The sequence below is a fragment of the Nelusetta ayraudi genome, unplaced genomic scaffold, assembly GCF_046127955.1.
Source record: "Nelusetta ayraudi isolate G7.1 ecotype Tasmania unplaced genomic scaffold, CSIRO-AGI_Nayr_v1 ptg000076l, whole genome shotgun sequence".
Lineage (NCBI taxonomy): Eukaryota > Metazoa > Chordata > Actinopteri > Tetraodontiformes > Monacanthidae > Nelusetta > Nelusetta ayraudi.
The window spans coordinates 579150-597230 of NW_027466126.1; the positions used below are offsets into that span (position 1 = coordinate 579150).

Genomic DNA, 18081 nt, shown 5'->3' on the forward strand with positions numbered 1-18081 from the left:
TCCCATTTCGTGGATTGATTTGTGTGGACCGCATTTACTGTGCAACCCTGAAGTTGTGTTCTAGCACCTGAGTCTAAACAAACTGGAACCGAAACAGAACATTCGGTCAAATTTTTCGGTCTCGCAACCCCGCATGAGAGGCAGCGCCGAGGCACCCGCCATTCCTTCGTCGTATAACCATGATGAGCGGCTGGTGATCATTAATTCATGAATATGAGCTTAAAGGTTAAATGCAGCTGCAGCCTTTATGGATGCATAATCTCTGGTGGTTAAACGAGTTCAGCTGCCGGCATGTAAACATGATATCATGATCCAACTGTCACATTAAACCAACTGGCTTGTTTCTGGTTGAGGTGTCATTGATTCAGAAAACCCAAGCCAAGTGTGGCATCGCTCTTTAAACCATTTGTTAAGGGCTTGCATTTTGTCCTGCAACGCACAATGAGGATAATTTGAATAAACAAAATGTTCATGCACTATTTTTCTCATTATTATATCCTGAACACATCCCTGTTTGCATGAGGTGGTTAATGACCCTTCAGCCTCCGCTGGTACATGCCCAGCACCACGTGCCTCGGCCGGTCAAGTCCGCGATAGCCTTATAGCCTCATCTGGAATGGACCCAGCGCTTGAAATCCTATTACAGCACTACCGTCCTCCCATTCGCTCAATCACGGTTTAATTAAAGTCGTCAGTCATGGGATGAGAGTCTAAAGACGACAAGTGAATTAGCAGTCATGTTTGGCTCTGCAGATGACAGATTTGTATATTTATCTTCCGTCACTGACTGAGCCCGCGAATCCTGATGTAACCCATGGAGCTATCGCCCCTCGTCCGCTCAGCCTGTTGAGGTGACAGCCAGCGCTTTGGGGCTTCTAGCGTTGTCGACGGATGTCAGGATAACAAATATGTGGTGGGCGCTGGGCTTATTCTTTCTTTTCTTTTTTGTAGTCCAATCAGCAATTAGATATGCAGAAGATTAGTTGTCATAGGACCGTGAAATAATTTCTTTCTGCATACGAATAGAGACAAATAGGGGGGATAAGAGATGAAGAGCCATTATGATGTAACGTGGTCGTGTTCAGGTGGTGGGTGGAAAACTGCAGGGGTATCTCTGTGCTGCGCTCTTATCAGCAGGGATTCACGCTTCATACACTCTGAATGAGTTTTTTTTTTTTGAAAAGTTGCCAATGAGTTGTCGCTAAAGACAACGCGTTCTGTCCAATTAAAGGGGTGGTTCACCATAAATTGGAAGTTCACCTCGTTGTGACTCAACTCTGTGACTGCAGGCTCCGGTGGGAGTGCGTCACTGTTTTGAAATTGGACCGCCGCTCCCTCTGGGCACTAGCAGTTAGGTAACATGTTGCTCTTCTGTTGTTTCTTCTGTTGGGTAGTTTAGAAAATGTTACCAGTGGCTGAATTCATCAAAACTGAGGAGTGAATGAGTTGAAATTTCTCTTTGATCTTTGTGAGCAACTTTTCTTCTAAATGCATCCCTCAGAGCATTGCAACCAGATTGCGCAAATGCATTGCCTATACATTGAATGACTTGCAGAAAATGAAAAAGGGTGGTGGTGGTGGTGGTGGGGGGCTGCATTGTAACCCAACTCTGCCATCCTGTAGCGGGCCGATGCTATTTGTGGCATCAGCCCCGGCTGGCAGTCCGGGGGTATGTAATGCTCCGCGTCCATACGAAGGTATTGACTGTAAGCAGAGATGACTGGATGCAATCTTGGAGACACAATGCAATTTCAGCAGGGCCAGTGAGACCATCACAAAGAATCAGCGGCACTTTTCATCCGGCAGAAACGGGCACATTCAGTACACAGTTGTTGTTGTTTTTTTCCCAAGCCCTGATCTGCTGTACGCGGCATGAAATCCCACTGAGATTATCTTAATATATCTAGCGGAATATTTAAGGGTTCGCTCTGCTTTTGATACGGCCTCGTCGTAAATTTTCAGGGGGGGGGGGCGACCTGAAGAGACGCATTCTTCATGCGGCGACTTTGTTCTTGCTTTATGTGTGTTTTTTTTCCCTGACAAGTGAATGGGGCATCTGGGATTTGCGCTCTGTTTAATATCAGCATTATTTTAAGCCATAAATCTTATGCAACGTCTTTCCCCCCGCTTCCCCTTCCCTGCCCCATTAACTGTGCAACCAAGTTACACAAGTGTTGGGGGGGAAACAGTTGGCATGCCAACTAATCCAGTCTAACACTAACCCAACCGAGAGAGAAAATGCAATAAAAAAAAAAATGATAAAAAAAAATCAGGGGATGTCTGTTTCAATTATGGCAACATTTGGATCATTACATAATAATCCGCTGCCAAACATGCAAAATATCCGAGCTAATATCCTCTCGGCCGGTGCACACTGCCAGCTGCAGTTTTGTGTAACCATGAAAAGACAACGTGCGTCGGTAGCAGGCGTGTCGTAACGCGTTGTGGGGGAGAGGATCGCGCTATTGCCTCGGGGTGTTTAAGGAAGTTAATGAAGATCATAACCTAATAAATAAGAAAAATGACAAAATAGCCTTTGTAGGTTTATTGTTATAGACAATAACCCTGCTTGCTCAGATGCCGCTTCATATAGTGGCTGCAGGAAGCTCGGTCAGTAAAGGCTTGGACCAATAGTGGATTTTCCCTCGCGCGAGGGATTACTTAATAAAAGATACATGCAGTCTTAATATTTGGACATGTACTGCATGCACATGGCGTGTGTGCAGCTGTGTCGTCCGTGTGTTGTGTTGTGCCATCCAGTCCTGCAGTGGAGGAGCTGTGGCGGCAGCGAGCATTGGGAGCCTACAAATCTAATCCCGGTCTGTTTGATCCCCACATGCCTACAGAGGAGCAGTGATTACCAGAAAGGTGAAGCCCTGGTTGCTGACACTGCAGGGCTCTCTGCCAGCGAGCCTGTTCCCGGGCAAACCAGATCTGAACGCACTGCGGAATTCCCGAAGATAGGTTCCTGTATGTTTCACCGCCATTGAGGATGTGTCCGTCACTGCAAATAACTGAGGGAGCTGAGAAATATCTCTAACGAGATTGTAAACCTTAAAAACAAATTAGTCTAGTTAAAAAAGAAAAAAATCTTCTAAGAACTTGCCTACGTCTGTGCTTTTGTTCCATGAAACTGCAGAGTAAAAAATGTGCCCATTTAGTATAATATTATTTCGGCAAGTCCGATATTGTCGGCTGACGAAGACATTGAAAATTTTTAAGATTTCTCCTGAATTTAGAAGTCATTCCAAAGAATGAATTCCTCGAATTTCCTGGTATTACTAAATAGTAAATAACAATACTTTACTTACTCTACTACGCTTGATGATGTCATCAAACTGTATCGAAGCATAACCGCAAGCGACGCGCCTGTTTCAGCAGAGTGGTTTCAGTGGTGGCTGGCTGTTAACAAAATAGCTTGTTCGTAACTGATGACATCATGCGGGACCTCACTGTACAAATTAGCCATACTGTATTAACTCCACGACCGCATATATCGGTATAGGTTGGTATCAGTTGATATCGGTATCAGAAATGAGGAGTTGGACAATATCGGGATATCGGTAAAAAAGTCAACATCGGACAACGTTAATATTATTTTTTTTAGGTTATAAAAGTTATATGACTCAATACCTATTTTTTTCAGCTATTTGAATTTTTTATTCCCACAAATTGATTTCAAGATAAACATTTTCCAGACCTGTAATTTTCTTCACAGAATTTGCAGACTGAATCAGGGTTGTCACTAACACATATTGTCTAACTAATATTGTCTTTATGAACGTGACAGTGTTGTACTAACAATCTAACAACTATTGTCATGTGGGCCTATCCTCTTAAATTAAACATGCCATCTCAATTGCTGCACATGCGTTATCCAAATGATTCTGCTGAACTTTTTGAACCTCAGACGTCGACTAAATTGTCTTCTGTGCATCTGGAAATCACTGTAATTTACCACAGATGTTTCCATTTGTGCATGCGGCCCTCGCAATAACTGCATATTGCGTGATTGAAATGAAAAACCCATGGCCAAGCGTGTCGGGGAGGTTGCAGGTTGATTAAATAAACTGCGCTGATTAGCACTTTGTCATCCTTAAATTGGTCTGCTATTAGTCTGCGCAATTAAGAAGGGGAAACAGCTACAAGTGCATGAGCAGGAGCTCAGGGGTGGCGCCTCCATTAAAAATTGCAACAACTTTTATTTTTTGGGAGACAGGTGTGATTTGCCTAAGATACTCCACCAGTTGGGAACATATGACCAGATGTTCCAACCATGATCGCACCTACATCTCAATCTGCGTCCTTATTATCGCCTGTCTGCATGCCACATTGCATCCATTCGAGCACTGAATGCCTCAAATAGCTGCGAGATGTGCAATGTTTACTCTGACTGCATTGGCCAATGCACCTTGTGAGACTGCACTCTGTTTGACCTAGTGCACTTTATGGAGCACTATACTTTTCACAGTTTTTAATTAAGAGCTATAGTATTTTATTGTAGAGTGCTATTTATATTTATCGTATTCCTTTTATATAGCTCATGCTATTTATACTTATATCGCTATCCATACGATATGTATTTATGACCTGTGATTGTGTCATTGCATGTTTTTTATCTTTTACTTCGTGGGGTGCTATGAGCAGCAACCCAATTTGCCCTTTGGGACATGAAATAAATCAACTGAAACTGAACTGAAACACATCCCAAAAAACAGAAAAGCAAAATGACAGAATTCATGCACGCTCAGATATTTTCAATTAAATCGATATTTTCAATATACATCCCCCTTGCGGTGTCTCATATTGGCAGAGTCCTGCCATGTGTGAAAGTGACAACAGAGAGGAAGGGAGGGAGGGGAGACTGGTGGAGTGGTGGGGGTGTTAGGAAGAGGATGTAGTGATGATGATGATGATGATGATGACGGTGGTGGGGAGGGGAGGGGAGGGGAGGGGAGGGTAGGCGGGTATCATGAGCCACATTATGTAAATAAGGTGCAGGGGCATGTGCCAGTTAAACCGCAGTGCCGTGCGAAGCGAGACAGAGGTCTCTTTTGGACGGCAGGAGCCGAGGGCCGTCGGTAGATGGCGGTAACCCAAGAAACCTGATCCACCGGGCTGTCGGCGCGCTCGGTCTCAGTTTGCAGTAGTCGCGCAGGAGGCAGAGGAGCTCGAACACTTTGAAGGACATACGCGAGAGAGAGAGCGAGAGGGGGAGGGAAGAAAAAGACGCGGAGGAAAAAAAAAAGGGAGAAAACTGCGAGGAGAGGAGAGAAGAGAGCTCTCGACTCTTTTTTTTTTTTCTTTAAGCGCGCAGCCCTCGCGAAGCAGGAGACGGAACGCTTTTTCTTCTTCATTTGCCCACCGTGATCCCCCCTCCCCTTCTCCCGCAAGCATGGAAGACAAATCCAATTCGTTCTCCAGCGGCAAGGAGGAGAAGGCTGACGGGAATAACGTGTTCCAGCGGCAAGACTCCATACAGAAGAACAACGCGGGCGGCCAGAACATGAAGGAGCACGGCAACTCTGTGGGCTTCAAGGGGGAGCGCGAGGAGGCCATGGTCGGCTTTGACGATCTGGACGGGGCGGCCAGGCAACACGGGTTTATGCAGAGGCAATTCGGGGCCATGATGCAGCCCGGAGTCAATAAGTTCTCCCTGCGTATGTTCGGCAGTCAGAAAGCCGTGGAGAAAGAGCAGGAGAGGGTCCAGACGGCCGGATACTGGATCATTCATCCATATAGCGATTTTAGGTAAGGGCTAAGAAAAAGATGTATATATTACAGAAGACACTAGAGACACCTGCTCACACGCACCAGACCCTCCCCTTCCTCTACCACCGCGCGCACACACACACACACACACACACACACACACACACACACACACACACACACACACACACACACACAGACACACACACAACACATGCACGCAACCACCCCGGGGGGGGGGGGGGGGTCTGCAAAAAGCTATACACTCTCACACATAACGCACCGTCATCGGCACACACGCGCGGCACCAGCAGCCTGCCCCGGGAGCGCACACGCTGCTTAATCTACCTTGTGTGCGTTCAGGCAAGCAGGCTCCCGCCGGCTGAAGCTGACAAAAAAAAAAAAAAAAAATGTGCCCGGTGACTGCCAAGCAGTGTGCGTGCGTGTGTGTATGCGCGCGCGCGTTTCTGCCTGTGTGCGTGTTTCATTGCGGCATTTTTATTCCAACAGACAGACAGTAGCGGCAGCAGCAGCAGCAGCAGGCGCGTTATGGTTCCCAAAGGTGTATCAGCGAAATGTCCTTGGAAAATAGCTGCTGAATGTCATGATTTAAAAAAAAAAAAAATCCCCCAAAACACGCGCACGCTCGCGAACGGTTCGCGCGCACACGCGCAGCCCTTTTTTAATCACGATAGTTCCACAACAAGACAACGGCGGGGGGCTGACGGTGCCCCCTTTCCCTCCTTCATTGCGACACGCGCAGGACACAACGTGACCGTGCCACTGCACCATCGCGCGGTTGTAAACATTTCATTGTAGGCGGGCGTTCTGAGACGGCGGCGCGGCCTGCGTGTGCACACGTAAACACACACACACACACACACACACACACACACACACACACACACACACACACACACACACACCGGGGGGCAGGAGGGGGATACATATGCACAGAATGCGGTAAAATCGTGGCCGGAAAGGTGGTGGTGCTGCTGCTACTGGTGGTGGGGCGGGGGTTTCTGGGAGTGTGTGTGTGTGTCGTGGGGAGAGGGTGGTGGTGTTGTCGTTGTGCGCGTTTGGAATTAATCATCTCCAAACTGATTTTGGTCATGTGGTCGCACGCGTCTGACAGGACAGCGCTGATGGATGGGCGACGCGCGCGGAGCCAGCCGGGCTGAGCCGATGTGATGGAATGTGTATTGCTTGAGGAGGAGATGCTTCACCCTCGGTGTTCCCTCGGCGTCACACGGACGCCGTTATTGGCTTCTGCCCCCCCCTCTTTCTTTGGCTCCCCCCTCTGTACACACAAGTTGTGGGGGTGGGTATGGGGGGGAGGGGGGGGAGGCTAGAATTAATAAATGCAGCCTGGCTATAGTGACTCTCACGCATCATCCCGCAAATCAGCAAAGGGGGGAGGAAGAAACTTCCCGTTTACCCCCCTTTGTGTTTCGAACCCGTCAACAAAATGACACGAGACACACGCAGGCAAGCGGTTCGCGGCTCTCCACCTCATCCGCTTCCAGTCTGCGCACCAGCCTCCCCTGGCACCGCAAGACGGTGACAGTCGTGCACAGTCTACGCCCCCCGCCCCACCCTAGCCTAGCCAGCCCCATCCCACCTCACCTCACCCCGCCCCCTCTCCTTCTCCCTCAGTTCGGAGCTTCGTGAAAACGACGCGTCGGGGCACGTCGGAACTGTCCGTGGTCCTGAAAGGCTGAGCAGGCCTGCGAGTGGAGCTCTCCACTGCTACTGGTGCTGATTCAGAGCTGCCGGCCTCTGCCTGCCAAATCCCAAACCTGCAAGTTCCACTTGCACGCACTTTCACCAGCAGGATTTGAGTCACTGGTGTGTGTGTGTGTGTGTGGGTATGTGTGTGTGTGTGTGTGTGTTTGCCCTCGTCAAACAACACGCATGAGGGGTGGGATGTAGCCCGAGCTTCGATACCCGGTGCTTACCCGTGCGGAGACGCTGCCACACATGCCCATATGCACACACAGATGTACAAATGATGGTGGGCAAAGACAGATTAGCATAACACAGCAGTCATTGAGCTTAACAGTCGCTGAAAGAAATTATGTAAGGAGATTGATTCCCTCCCCTCCCCTCCAATTCAGGAGCCACAAAATAGTTTGGTAGCTTTTTTATTTCATTTTATTTTAGGGCTTTATTAGTACTTTAAAGAACCCATGGTGGTTTTTTGTATTCTGAATAGTCAATTTCATACTTCTCACAGCGTTTTCTCAATATGTAAAGTAGGAGACAAATTGGCATCGTGAGGATTTCATGATTTAATCGCTGCTCAAGGAGACTGGCTGCTTTATTTCTGCTGAATTAGTGGATGTTTCCCGACTTTTCGGCTCCCTGGAGGTTCCCCTCCTTGTGACATTTTCCAAAGGGCGCTCTTTTATAAGAAGTTGTTGTCCTCCAGCCAATTTAATGACTTGGATTCCGCCTCCGGGCCTGAAAGTGGCCCCAAGCAGCGAGGTTAGTGTACATCAGGCTGCCCACCCGAGCCAGCGCTTAAACAGGACGACGCTTAAGTGATCGATTTTGTTGCTTTGTCCAAGACTTTTTACCCGTAGCGGCCTTCATCTGCCGTATAATTAAACATTTATTCTCTTGTCTGTGAGGCCGAAGCGAAAACAAGAAGCAGCATGTGCTCTTTTAATGAAAAGTCTTACGTAAGTACGGTCCGTGAATGACACCGCTATTCACCCAGGCTTTATATTGCTTTGTGGGAGTGTTTGAAACTCAATATCCAGCATATTCTTTTGTAAACAAGGGCTGCTTAAAGATTAATGGCAGGTTAGTAATATTCATTATTCATAGATTTTTTTTTTTTTAGAGGGGCCCCTTCCGAGGCCCTACTCATGCAACAGCATCTTTGCTAAGGAGAAGCCTTTTGTGGTGGCACTGAAAGACTTTCTGCGATGTTCTCCAGTTTGTGTCTTTGCTAAACGGATTCTCTGTCGACATCATAGAAATTTGTGCGATACGCTGTAATGTTCCTCCAAATTTACCACAGTGTTGCTGCCTAGTGTCCAAATTAACCGAAAATGGGTTTACATTGTTCTAGTTACAGAAAGTCACTACAGTGCTACAACTGTTGTGTTTTCATTTGATGATAATGACAATCACATCTATTTCCAAGAATTCAGAAGAACAGAACCACTTGTAAGTTGGCGGCCACATTGTGTCACCAAAGGCCGTAATGTGGATCTACTCAGCATTTTTTTTTTTTTTGTAATTCTCTTATTCTTAAATTAGAGATTTGCACTTGTGGAATTCAACATTTATTCGAGCTAAGTGACTTTACCTATACAAAGAACCGCTTAAAGTTTTAAAGATGTGGTTAATCCCGCTGAGAACATTATGCTAATTCTAAAGGATATTTGGTGCCGAGAGTTATTGTCACTTCTCTCTTCTATTAATTCAAGTGCGCCTTTTTCCTCTCATGGTGTGTATACACGCGTGTGACGTGAGCATGCAGAGAGCTGCAGATAGGATGGTGTCAGCGCTAAGTGAGGCTGCGCAGGGTTCCCCCTCCAACACTGGGCAGGGGGAGGCCTGGCATTGATTATGATGAAGCACTTGTCAGGAGGAAAAACCTACAGGAAGAAGAAAGCTGGTTTGCAGCCGGATTGTTTGAGGATCGATCCTCGGGCGGAGCTCCTTCTTTGGTCTTTGCCTGGCGGTGGTGTAGCGACATCGCCTGCGATCAGCTGTGCTTTGCAGATGATCGTTTTGTCTGGTGGTGGTCGGGGGGGCCTCTTCTTACAGCCTTCAGTTCTTGGGTTTTCCTTTTTCGGCTAGCTGGTGTCGGTGCCTGAGGAGGAGCAGCAGTTCCGCTTGGCTTCACTGCTCTTAGCCACTGGCTTAACTGGGGCTGCTGGGTGGTTTCGAGGCTGGGAGGTGGAAGAGGGGCATAGCGAGTGCCTAATTCGGTGACTCAGCAAACGAGTCACTGGGACGACACCGTTGGCATACTTTGTGCCGCTTGTATCTAGAGGAAAGGGGACGAGTGTAAGACGAGACGCAGCACTTAACATTGGAACCTGGAGCCCTGCAGTATTTCCAGGAGTCGAGTGCTTTCTGTGACTTTTAACGACTTGTTTCCACTGCGGCGTGTTTCTCCTCTTTAAAAGTTTGCAATCATAACAGTAAAACACCATGTATTATTCATTAGACGAGTGGGCGTCCTGAAAGATCATGTACAGTATTATTACCGTCTACCGGGGTCGCCGCAGAAATAGAAACATGTGGGCACTTCCTCAGCGTTTCATTACTTCGACGCGAGTGGAGAAGCCAACGTTTCCACGCCTGAGGACTGAGCTGCCTGTTCAACCGACAGTGCCGTGTTGTTGTCCGAGCATGCGGCTGATTTCTCGTCTCCTCACTCGAGTTCCAGACGACTAAACGCGTCTTTCAGCGGTTTTGACAGTCGAGTTGATCCGCGCGATGCCTTTTTGAATGATTTCTTTTTTCTGTTCAATCTGATGCGGCACTGACAACGGACTGCAAAAAGGCATGAAACGTAATTCGACCAACGCAGACATGAGAGGAATATATATTTTATATACTCTGTACAGACGTTAGCATGATAGTTTCCCCCCTGCTCTCCGATGTGATCCGCTCCATTCACTACCTCCCGCGATGAAGCGGATGAGAAGATGAATCATAGCCCAGGCCCTTTTTTTTTTTTTATTATTAAAGACTGAAAAATAAATAACAAAGGGAATTAGTCATGCCACTCACACGTACTATTAGCACTGCGGGCATGACTGCCGCGCTGCTCCTCCTTGTTGCACAAGGTGGGTACCGGGGGGGGGGTGGGGGGTGTCACCTCCTCCTCCGCTTTGATGCCGCTGTTTCCCCGCCTCGCTGAGTCAAGGCCCTCCTCGCGAGGAGCCCATTCGGAGGCGCTCATTAAATGCCCGACGTGTAAAAATAACCACGCCGGGGCCACCTCGATGACCGCTGTTTAGATGAAGCGAAGACAATTATCGGACACATGATCTGTGGATATTTATAAAGCCGGGGCCTCGCCCTAATTCATTCAAACAGATCCATTATCAGGGGCGACCAGAGAGACAGGCAGCCTGCCAGCGCCGGCCAGTCCATCTCAATCTTGTGCCGCGGTGATGGCGGCGGTGAGAAAAGAGAGAGAGCGAGAGAGAGAGAGACAGAGACAGAGAGGGAGAGATGGCGTCAGTGGAGAGTTTTTAGCCAGAGATAGGGTTCCTGAAAGCGTCTATTTTCACTCACGGCTGCCGGGGCCCTTTATCGAAGGCCAGGACACTTTGTGAAAAGGGTGAGTGGCGGCGCCGATGAATCACGTCGGGCTCTGTTTGTCGCAATGCACAGGCCAGGGAACATTAAACCAGCCAGCAAGGACTAGGCGGGTGGTGGGTTTGGAGGCGGGTCCCAATCTAGCGAGACCCTGAACACATCAGCAGCGGCGGCACGACGTCCTTGACTAGTTGGTCATTTGGATGCTTGGCTAGAAGGTAGCCAGAGCCGCCAGAGCTGCTGCACTTGGCTGTACATGTCGACCACATATATTCATTGTTTTTCCATCTGCAGAAATAATGACAAGAAACTTTCTCAACCCTAATGTAGCTTTTAGCGTAGCAGTTAGCATTGTGCCCACTTGTGTCAGTCAAACGCTGCGTGCATTTGATTGGTCCTCAGAGAACGGATCTTATAGCACGACTTTTATAGTATTCTAATGAATATTTGTAGCACCGAACTCGGACAACAACGCGCATTTCCGAGTGGAGAAAAACGCTTCACAGGTTGTGTCGCAGCAATTCTGAGGTGTGAATCTGCTTCTTCCCTTTTCCTGTTGCTGACTCACTCGTCTCCCTGTTGCAGGTTCTACTGGGACTTGATAATGCTCATCATGATGATGGGGAATCTAATCATCATTCCTGTGGGAATAACCTTCTTCTCAGAGCAGACCACCACCACCTGGCTGGTCTTCAACGTGGCCTCAGACACCATCTTCCTAGTGGACCTGGTCATGAACTTTAGGACGGGGATCGTCAACGAGGAGAGCTCCGAGATCATCCTCGACCCCAAGGTCATCAAGATGAATTACCTGAAGAGCTGGTTTGTCGTGGACTTCCTCTCCTCCATCCCGGTGGATTATATCTTTTTAATAGTGGAGAAAGGCTTTGACTCGGAGGTTTATAAGACCGCCAGGGCTCTGCGAATCGTCCGCTTCACCAAGATCCTAAGTCTTCTGCGTCTGTTGAGACTGTCCCGACTCATCAGATACATACACCAGTGGGAGGAGGTGCGTATGTTTTACCTTTCGTTTCTTTTCTCTTCTCTTCTCTCTCTTTTCTTTCTCTTTCCCCGCTGTCTAGGCCTTTGTAGTTTGACCTTTGAGCCAAACAAATTTTGAGGCTGCCAAACCAGAGCCTTGGAAACTCAGAAAACTGCTTCGGTGTGTTTTCCTGCCTTTTCTCTTTTGTTTTTTTTTGTGTGTAGTTTGCATGACTTTAATTTTGGAAGCAACAGTGTACAAATGGCAGTTATCAGCAAAATAGCACCTGTTTAAAAAAATGTTATTACCATGTCTGGGTAAATGTCTATCTACTCAGTCAGAACGGGAGGCATCGGATGCGTTTCAATTATTATTATTTTTCTGTCACCCAGTCATTGTTAGTTTCCAACGCTTGCAGGTTATATCGACACCTCCTGCTCTGCCGTGCACTCGGCGTTGACTGAGGCAGAAAAAAAAACCCAGCTTTTCTTTGTTTTTAAATAAACCCCACATATGTGTAGATGAGTCCTCAGAGGCTCTTCCTTTGGATGCATCTAAATTCAGGACGTAGTTTCGCTGACCGTGTCATTAAAATTGACTGCGGCTGCTCAAGAGTCTGACTCAACGGCCGTCTTGACACACTGCTGTACTGCTGTTGTGTTAACTTAAGACCCCCACCCGCCCCCAGGCCCCCCGGTGGACTTTGTGTAAACATGTGCGAGGTTAACCCCCACCGGACACTAAGCAGTAGTGATAGATTATTAGCCTCCGTGGAGTCCTTTGCGCCTCCTAACGAAGCGGCGCTCTTCTCTTCTCTTCTCTTCTCTTCTCTTCTCTTCTCTATCCCTTCCTCGCCGGGAACGATCTCATTACACGCCGGCCCCGACTGAGACATCGCACCTACACGGCGTCGTGACTGAGCTGACAAACACGAGACCGAAGCGCTGACGTTTACCTTTGACTCAGAGCGCAGCCGAGACGCACGGCCACTCATCATCTCGGACCTCCTTGCTCCCTCCCTCCCACGCCCCAACCCCCGACCGTAGCTTGTGACCCGCGGCCCCATTGCCCCCACGCCTCCCTCCCCCGCCGTCCTTGCCGCTCTAACCCCCGTCTGTTTGTTATGCCGTGCTAAAGCAAATTGCGTTGCTGTCAGGGCTCCACCCGAGCTCCCATTCTCTAGAGTGCACGCACTGGATGCTGCGCCCGGGTATCGGTTACAGAGGCGCTCTTACAAAGTGCGAAAATACTTGTTCAATGTGTACTCTTGCCAAAGGGAGGGTGTCTGTGTGTGTTGTTTTACTTTTTTTTTGCTTGTTGCATTCCAATACCATTAGCATTAGGTTTTCTGTGAAATAACCACATAGAAGAATGTCTTTATCTTCTGAGTGGTAAACCCAGAAGGTGAGACTCAGTGTTGATCACTGCTTTAGGCTGAGAAATTATCATTCTGGCATTTGTCATCTCAGACTGCCAGACTGGAGCAGCCTGGAATGATTTAGTTTCCTCAAGGCTCTGCAGCTCTCCAAAAAAACAGTGTATTTAGCCCTCTGTTTACAGCCTCCTGATATTTTATCTCCCTGTGAGTGCTTTCCTGAGCTTTCCACATGTTTTTGTCACTTGCCACTGCCCTTTGTGACATCACAAAAGGCTGATGCCCACAAGTGTGCGTTCCGGGACACCCGCAGAAAGGGAATCTAGCCTGCAACCTCTGTGAGGAGCCCTGCACGCGGTGCCCTGCACCTCAACCGTAATGCCTTTTTTCATTTTCCCGTTTCCACTCCCACACAAACGCATTATTACTGCTGCGGCAATGTTGGATGACATGAGCAAGACAAGAAAAATGCCACACGATTAAGGTCACCGACGCTGTTCTTTCCTGCCTGGCCGAAAGCTCATGAATTCGGGCCGCATGAAATGAAATCCAAAAACACCCGAGATTGCGACGCTATTCATACCTCATCTCATGAGATCACACATGATAAGAAGATTAGGAATAAGACTGATGTAATAATCCTCGGCGTTTGCTCAAAACTTAATGCCCTACCTCGCTTAAAAGTGTTGTTTTCCTTCTTGTTCTTCTTGATGAGAAATTTTGAGCTTCCACCAGCGCGAGCGGCTACTTCACGTCAAGCGACTCTGACGCCGTTCCCGGCATTAATTCTGCAACAGTTTCCCCTGATCAGGAGGAACCTGATTCCAAGAGGAGGCCCGCAACTATTCCACCTCAAATAATTTGGAAAACAGTCCGAGCTGTGGCCACATTTGTCCCACTCAAGTGTTACGTAAAAGTCTTCCCACTCAGGTCAGCGCGGCAAAGTAAGAAACATCTGTTGTGTTGACATATGAGCTTTAACATTTATAGCCCAACGCACCAGATGGTAGTTTCCCAAATCCGGCGCATTTATTTCGCAAACTTATCCAGGCGCGGAGCCTATAGGAATTGCTTTAAAACGGGAGGCCATTGCAAAAAGCTATGGCTGGGAAACGCAAACCAATCAGATTCACCGGCAGTTCGGAAAGGTTGCAGCAGCTTGTGGCAGCTTTCAGGGGGTCAATCTCCTTGCGGCTTTGTATTATTGTAAAATATTAACAAATCCCCGGTTTCGCATCATGGCCTATTGTAGCATCCAAACTGACCCCTGTAGACACTTGGTTGGGTGAAACTCCGACCAACCAGAAACGCTTGGGGTTGGAGTTTTAGCAAGACGGATGTGCTGAGATGTCAGACTTGTTGTGAATGTCACAGTCGTTCGGGTTGCCAGTGCGCCGGCGGGCCACGGATCAGTGAGCGTGACCCTTGCGTGGAAGTATCGTCTTTGGGGTCGAGGTCCGGAGGAGGCGGCAAACTTTTAATGATGTTTTTTGTATTTTTTTCCCCGAGCCTGTGCGTTCCGAACTGTGTTGTATCACCTTTTGTGGCTAATCGGAAAAACAGAAACATTGTTCACGCTTCGGCAGAGAATCATTCCAGCTTTCCTTAAGTGCAGGGTTCTCACACGCTCGCCTCCCAGAGCATATTCTGGGAAAAGCGGCCGTGTCACGCGGCCGCTGCGCGTTCCTCGTCTCTCCTCGGATAACGGCGCCGCTGTTTAGCTTGCAGAGCGGCGCTCTCGGCAAGATGGTACGGGCCAGCCAGGTTCGGCACACAAATAGACGGCGCCGCAAGGTTAATGAAAGTCTGCGGCGAGCCGCGCGGGGATGCGCGCTGCAGGGATGTGTCATGATGATGATGATGATGATGATGATGATGGTGATGATGATGATGCGCCGTCGCGCTCCCACTTCCTTCCTCCCTCTCTCTCTCTCTCTCTCTCTCTCTCTTTCACTCTCACGCTCTGTCATTCCTCGCCGTCTCCATTCGTCTTCCTGCTTATCAAAACGGTTTCATCACTCTCGCCTTCCTCCCGCACACTCCTCCCTCGCAACGCCCCTCCCCTCCCTCATCACCCCCGTCCCATCTCCCTCCCCCCACCATCTCCTCTTCCAAAATACTGCTACGTCCAGAGGGAAACCGGCGGCTAAGTGCTTGGCCAATTAATCCTGCCGATTTATGGTGTTTTGATATTAAAATAACGATAACACATAAACACAAAAAAAAAACTGGTGCTGAAGGGGATTAAAAACAATATCGCTTTGCAAGGAACCGACTTGCTGGCTGGGGGGTGTTGATCTTCGAGGCATATCACTGCCCTTTGTGACGTCACAAAGAACCGACACTCCACAATGTTGAAGACGAGGGCGGGCTCTCCATTCATTTGGTCTGCAAGTTGACAGAAAATCAACAATACTAAGCAATTTTCACATGATTTTAACACATTTTTGTTCATTATGCTAATTCATTTGCAGTTTATATTACCTTCAGACCCTTTTTTAATTTAGAATAACAAGTGCGATGCACTTAGCTATGCATATTTGTCTTTGTATGTTTATGTGACACATTCTCATTGTATGGCAGTTTTTTTCTTTTCGTTAGTGTTATTAGCATATTTCTGTATTCCATTAAATCCAAAACAGCTCTGCGGTGTCCACACAATAAATCATCTGCTGACTATCTTGTCGTCCCAGAAATATCTGCAGCGGCATCGACCAGTGGGGAAAAAAAGGGGGAAGTACGCAGAATTAAATAGAGCCTTTTATTGGGCTGCGGACAAGCTGAGTAATAAAACTGGCAGCCAATCAGGCACCTCCACAGGGTCGACGTGATGAGGGGAAAAAAAGACCCCACGGCTAAAAAATCCCGAGCTGTCAAAACCTGTTAGGTGCGGAGACGCTGGATCGGTGGCCAAACGGGGGGGAGAAAGTGATGACTTTTGAAGCAATCGGCTCCGGGTTAGTCATCGGCCCGAGGAGGTGTCGGGGGGTGGGGGGGACTCAGCGGCGATAAATCATCTCGTCCGGCCGGCGCCTGCGTCCGTCACCCCTTCATCTGTTGTGCGCTCCCTGCCCTCATCTTCACTTTGTCACCATCCCGTCCCTCCATCTGCCAAGTGGAGCGGACCGCGACTCCATCGGTCGGAACTGTGGCCTGCGTCAGTGCTAGCTAGCTCGCTCGCTCGCTCTTTTTAGTCATTTCACGGAGGGATGTGTGAACGCCGACGCCTCTTAAAGGTCTGCTGCAGAACTTTGACTTCTTCTTCTTCTTCTTCTTCTTCTTCTTCTTCTTCTGTTTATTTATTTTTACCTCACAGAGTCACAATTGAGATAGCAAAGATTCATTAAAAAGAAAGTTGAGATAAGAGGGTTTTATTTTTTGTTTAATTTCCTCTTGCTACCTTTAGTTTCCACGAAGCGGGAGGCTCAGCAGCAGCAGCAGCAGCAGCAGCAGCAGCAGCAGCAGGGTTGCTGCAGCAGCGGTGCTTTATTGTAGGAGATGATGCATTGAGGACCACGTGACGGTGATTCATCGGAGACGAGTCGTAGACGACTCCATCTGGCTGTGCCAATTAGACGAGGGCATAGAGGAAAGTGGGTTTTGATGCAGCACTTCTAAATAAGCCTCGACGCTCCCTCACACTTTCAGGAAAAAGCCTTTTATTTTTCCATCGCATTTTCTTGCTTGATGTCTCCGACGCTCGTTGCCCGTTCGCCTGTTTTCGCTTGTCAGGTCATCCGCTCGCGAGTTTGCTAACGCGTAATTACAGTGATGCGCCACCGCCGCGCTCGGGGGAAATTGCAGCGTGAAGGTCGCGCGGATCGGCAAACATGGCGCGCACGCAAAACGAGCCGCAATTTAAACATGGCCCAATCAGAGCGAGTGTGCCGTGCTGTGTACACATCAGGCAGAAGATGCCTGTAATCACCGAGGTCGGAGCCGACGTGATTTACAAGCAAGAATCACATCTTTCATGATGTAACCAGTGTTTCTTGTTTTGTTTTGTTTTTTCGCTTCACATGTACCAGAAAGGAATCGCATCTTTTAGCAACTGCAAGTTTTCTTAAATGGCATGTTTCTACATTTGTCACAAAAATAAAATAAAATGTTGGATAGTTTTCATCCCAGACTACAGTGGAGCAGACTCTGTCAATTATGTAGAAGAAAAAAGCCAACTGTGTATACCACCAGAAAGAAAATATTTAGCCCTCTGTTTGCAGCTGCCTGCTAAAACTGATGCTTTGCGGGACCTTCCACGTGTTTTGAAGGGAATAAAAATGGGAATAAAAAGGCCTCAAGGGCAGAGCCCACACCCGGCGGGGTCCAAGGGTGTCGTCACCAACCAGGGAAAGGGCTCGGGCCCCTTTGTGATGTCACAAAGTGTGAATAAATTGGACTAGTGAGCGTTGTTTCATGCAGCAAATCTTCACGTCGGCTTTGTGCGATTGCGCCACATTGGCTGAATGACCTTTTGGGTTGCTGCTTTTCAATACTAATTATCCTGTGAGAAAACATCAAGAAGAAGAAGAAAATATAAAAATCTCTTTATACTCGTAGTTTCCTACAACTCACCTATAGCGCCCCACAGGGGAATCGCACTTAATGGCTGACTTTTTAATGATTCAATGAAATAATGAGAACAGTCATCGGGGGCATTTTTTTTCCTGCCCTTTCATCTTTAATTTAGTTTTTTTTTCTCCCTCCAATTTTGCAAGGACAT

At 48.1% G+C, this 18081-nt stretch overlaps 1 protein-coding gene across 2 annotated transcripts in view; it reads left to right on the plus strand.

Annotated features, from left to right (window-relative positions):
• The window catches only part of hcn1 (hyperpolarization activated cyclic nucleotide-gated potassium channel 1), a 79356-nt gene that overhangs the window by 14635 nt on the left and 46640 nt on the right, over positions 1–18081 (plus strand). Inside the window, exons 1-2 of one of the 2 annotated variants that reach the window (XM_076043705.1) lie at positions 5044–5751; positions 11590–12013. In XM_076043705.1, the coding sequence (XP_075899820.1) occupies positions 5396–5751; positions 11590–12013 (780 nt within the window). In that variant the 5' untranslated portion in view covers positions 5044–5395. Of the gene's footprint in view, positions 1–5043; positions 5752–11589; positions 12014–18081 lie in introns of those variants that run through there. The other variant, XM_076043706.1, reaches the window with a different exon arrangement.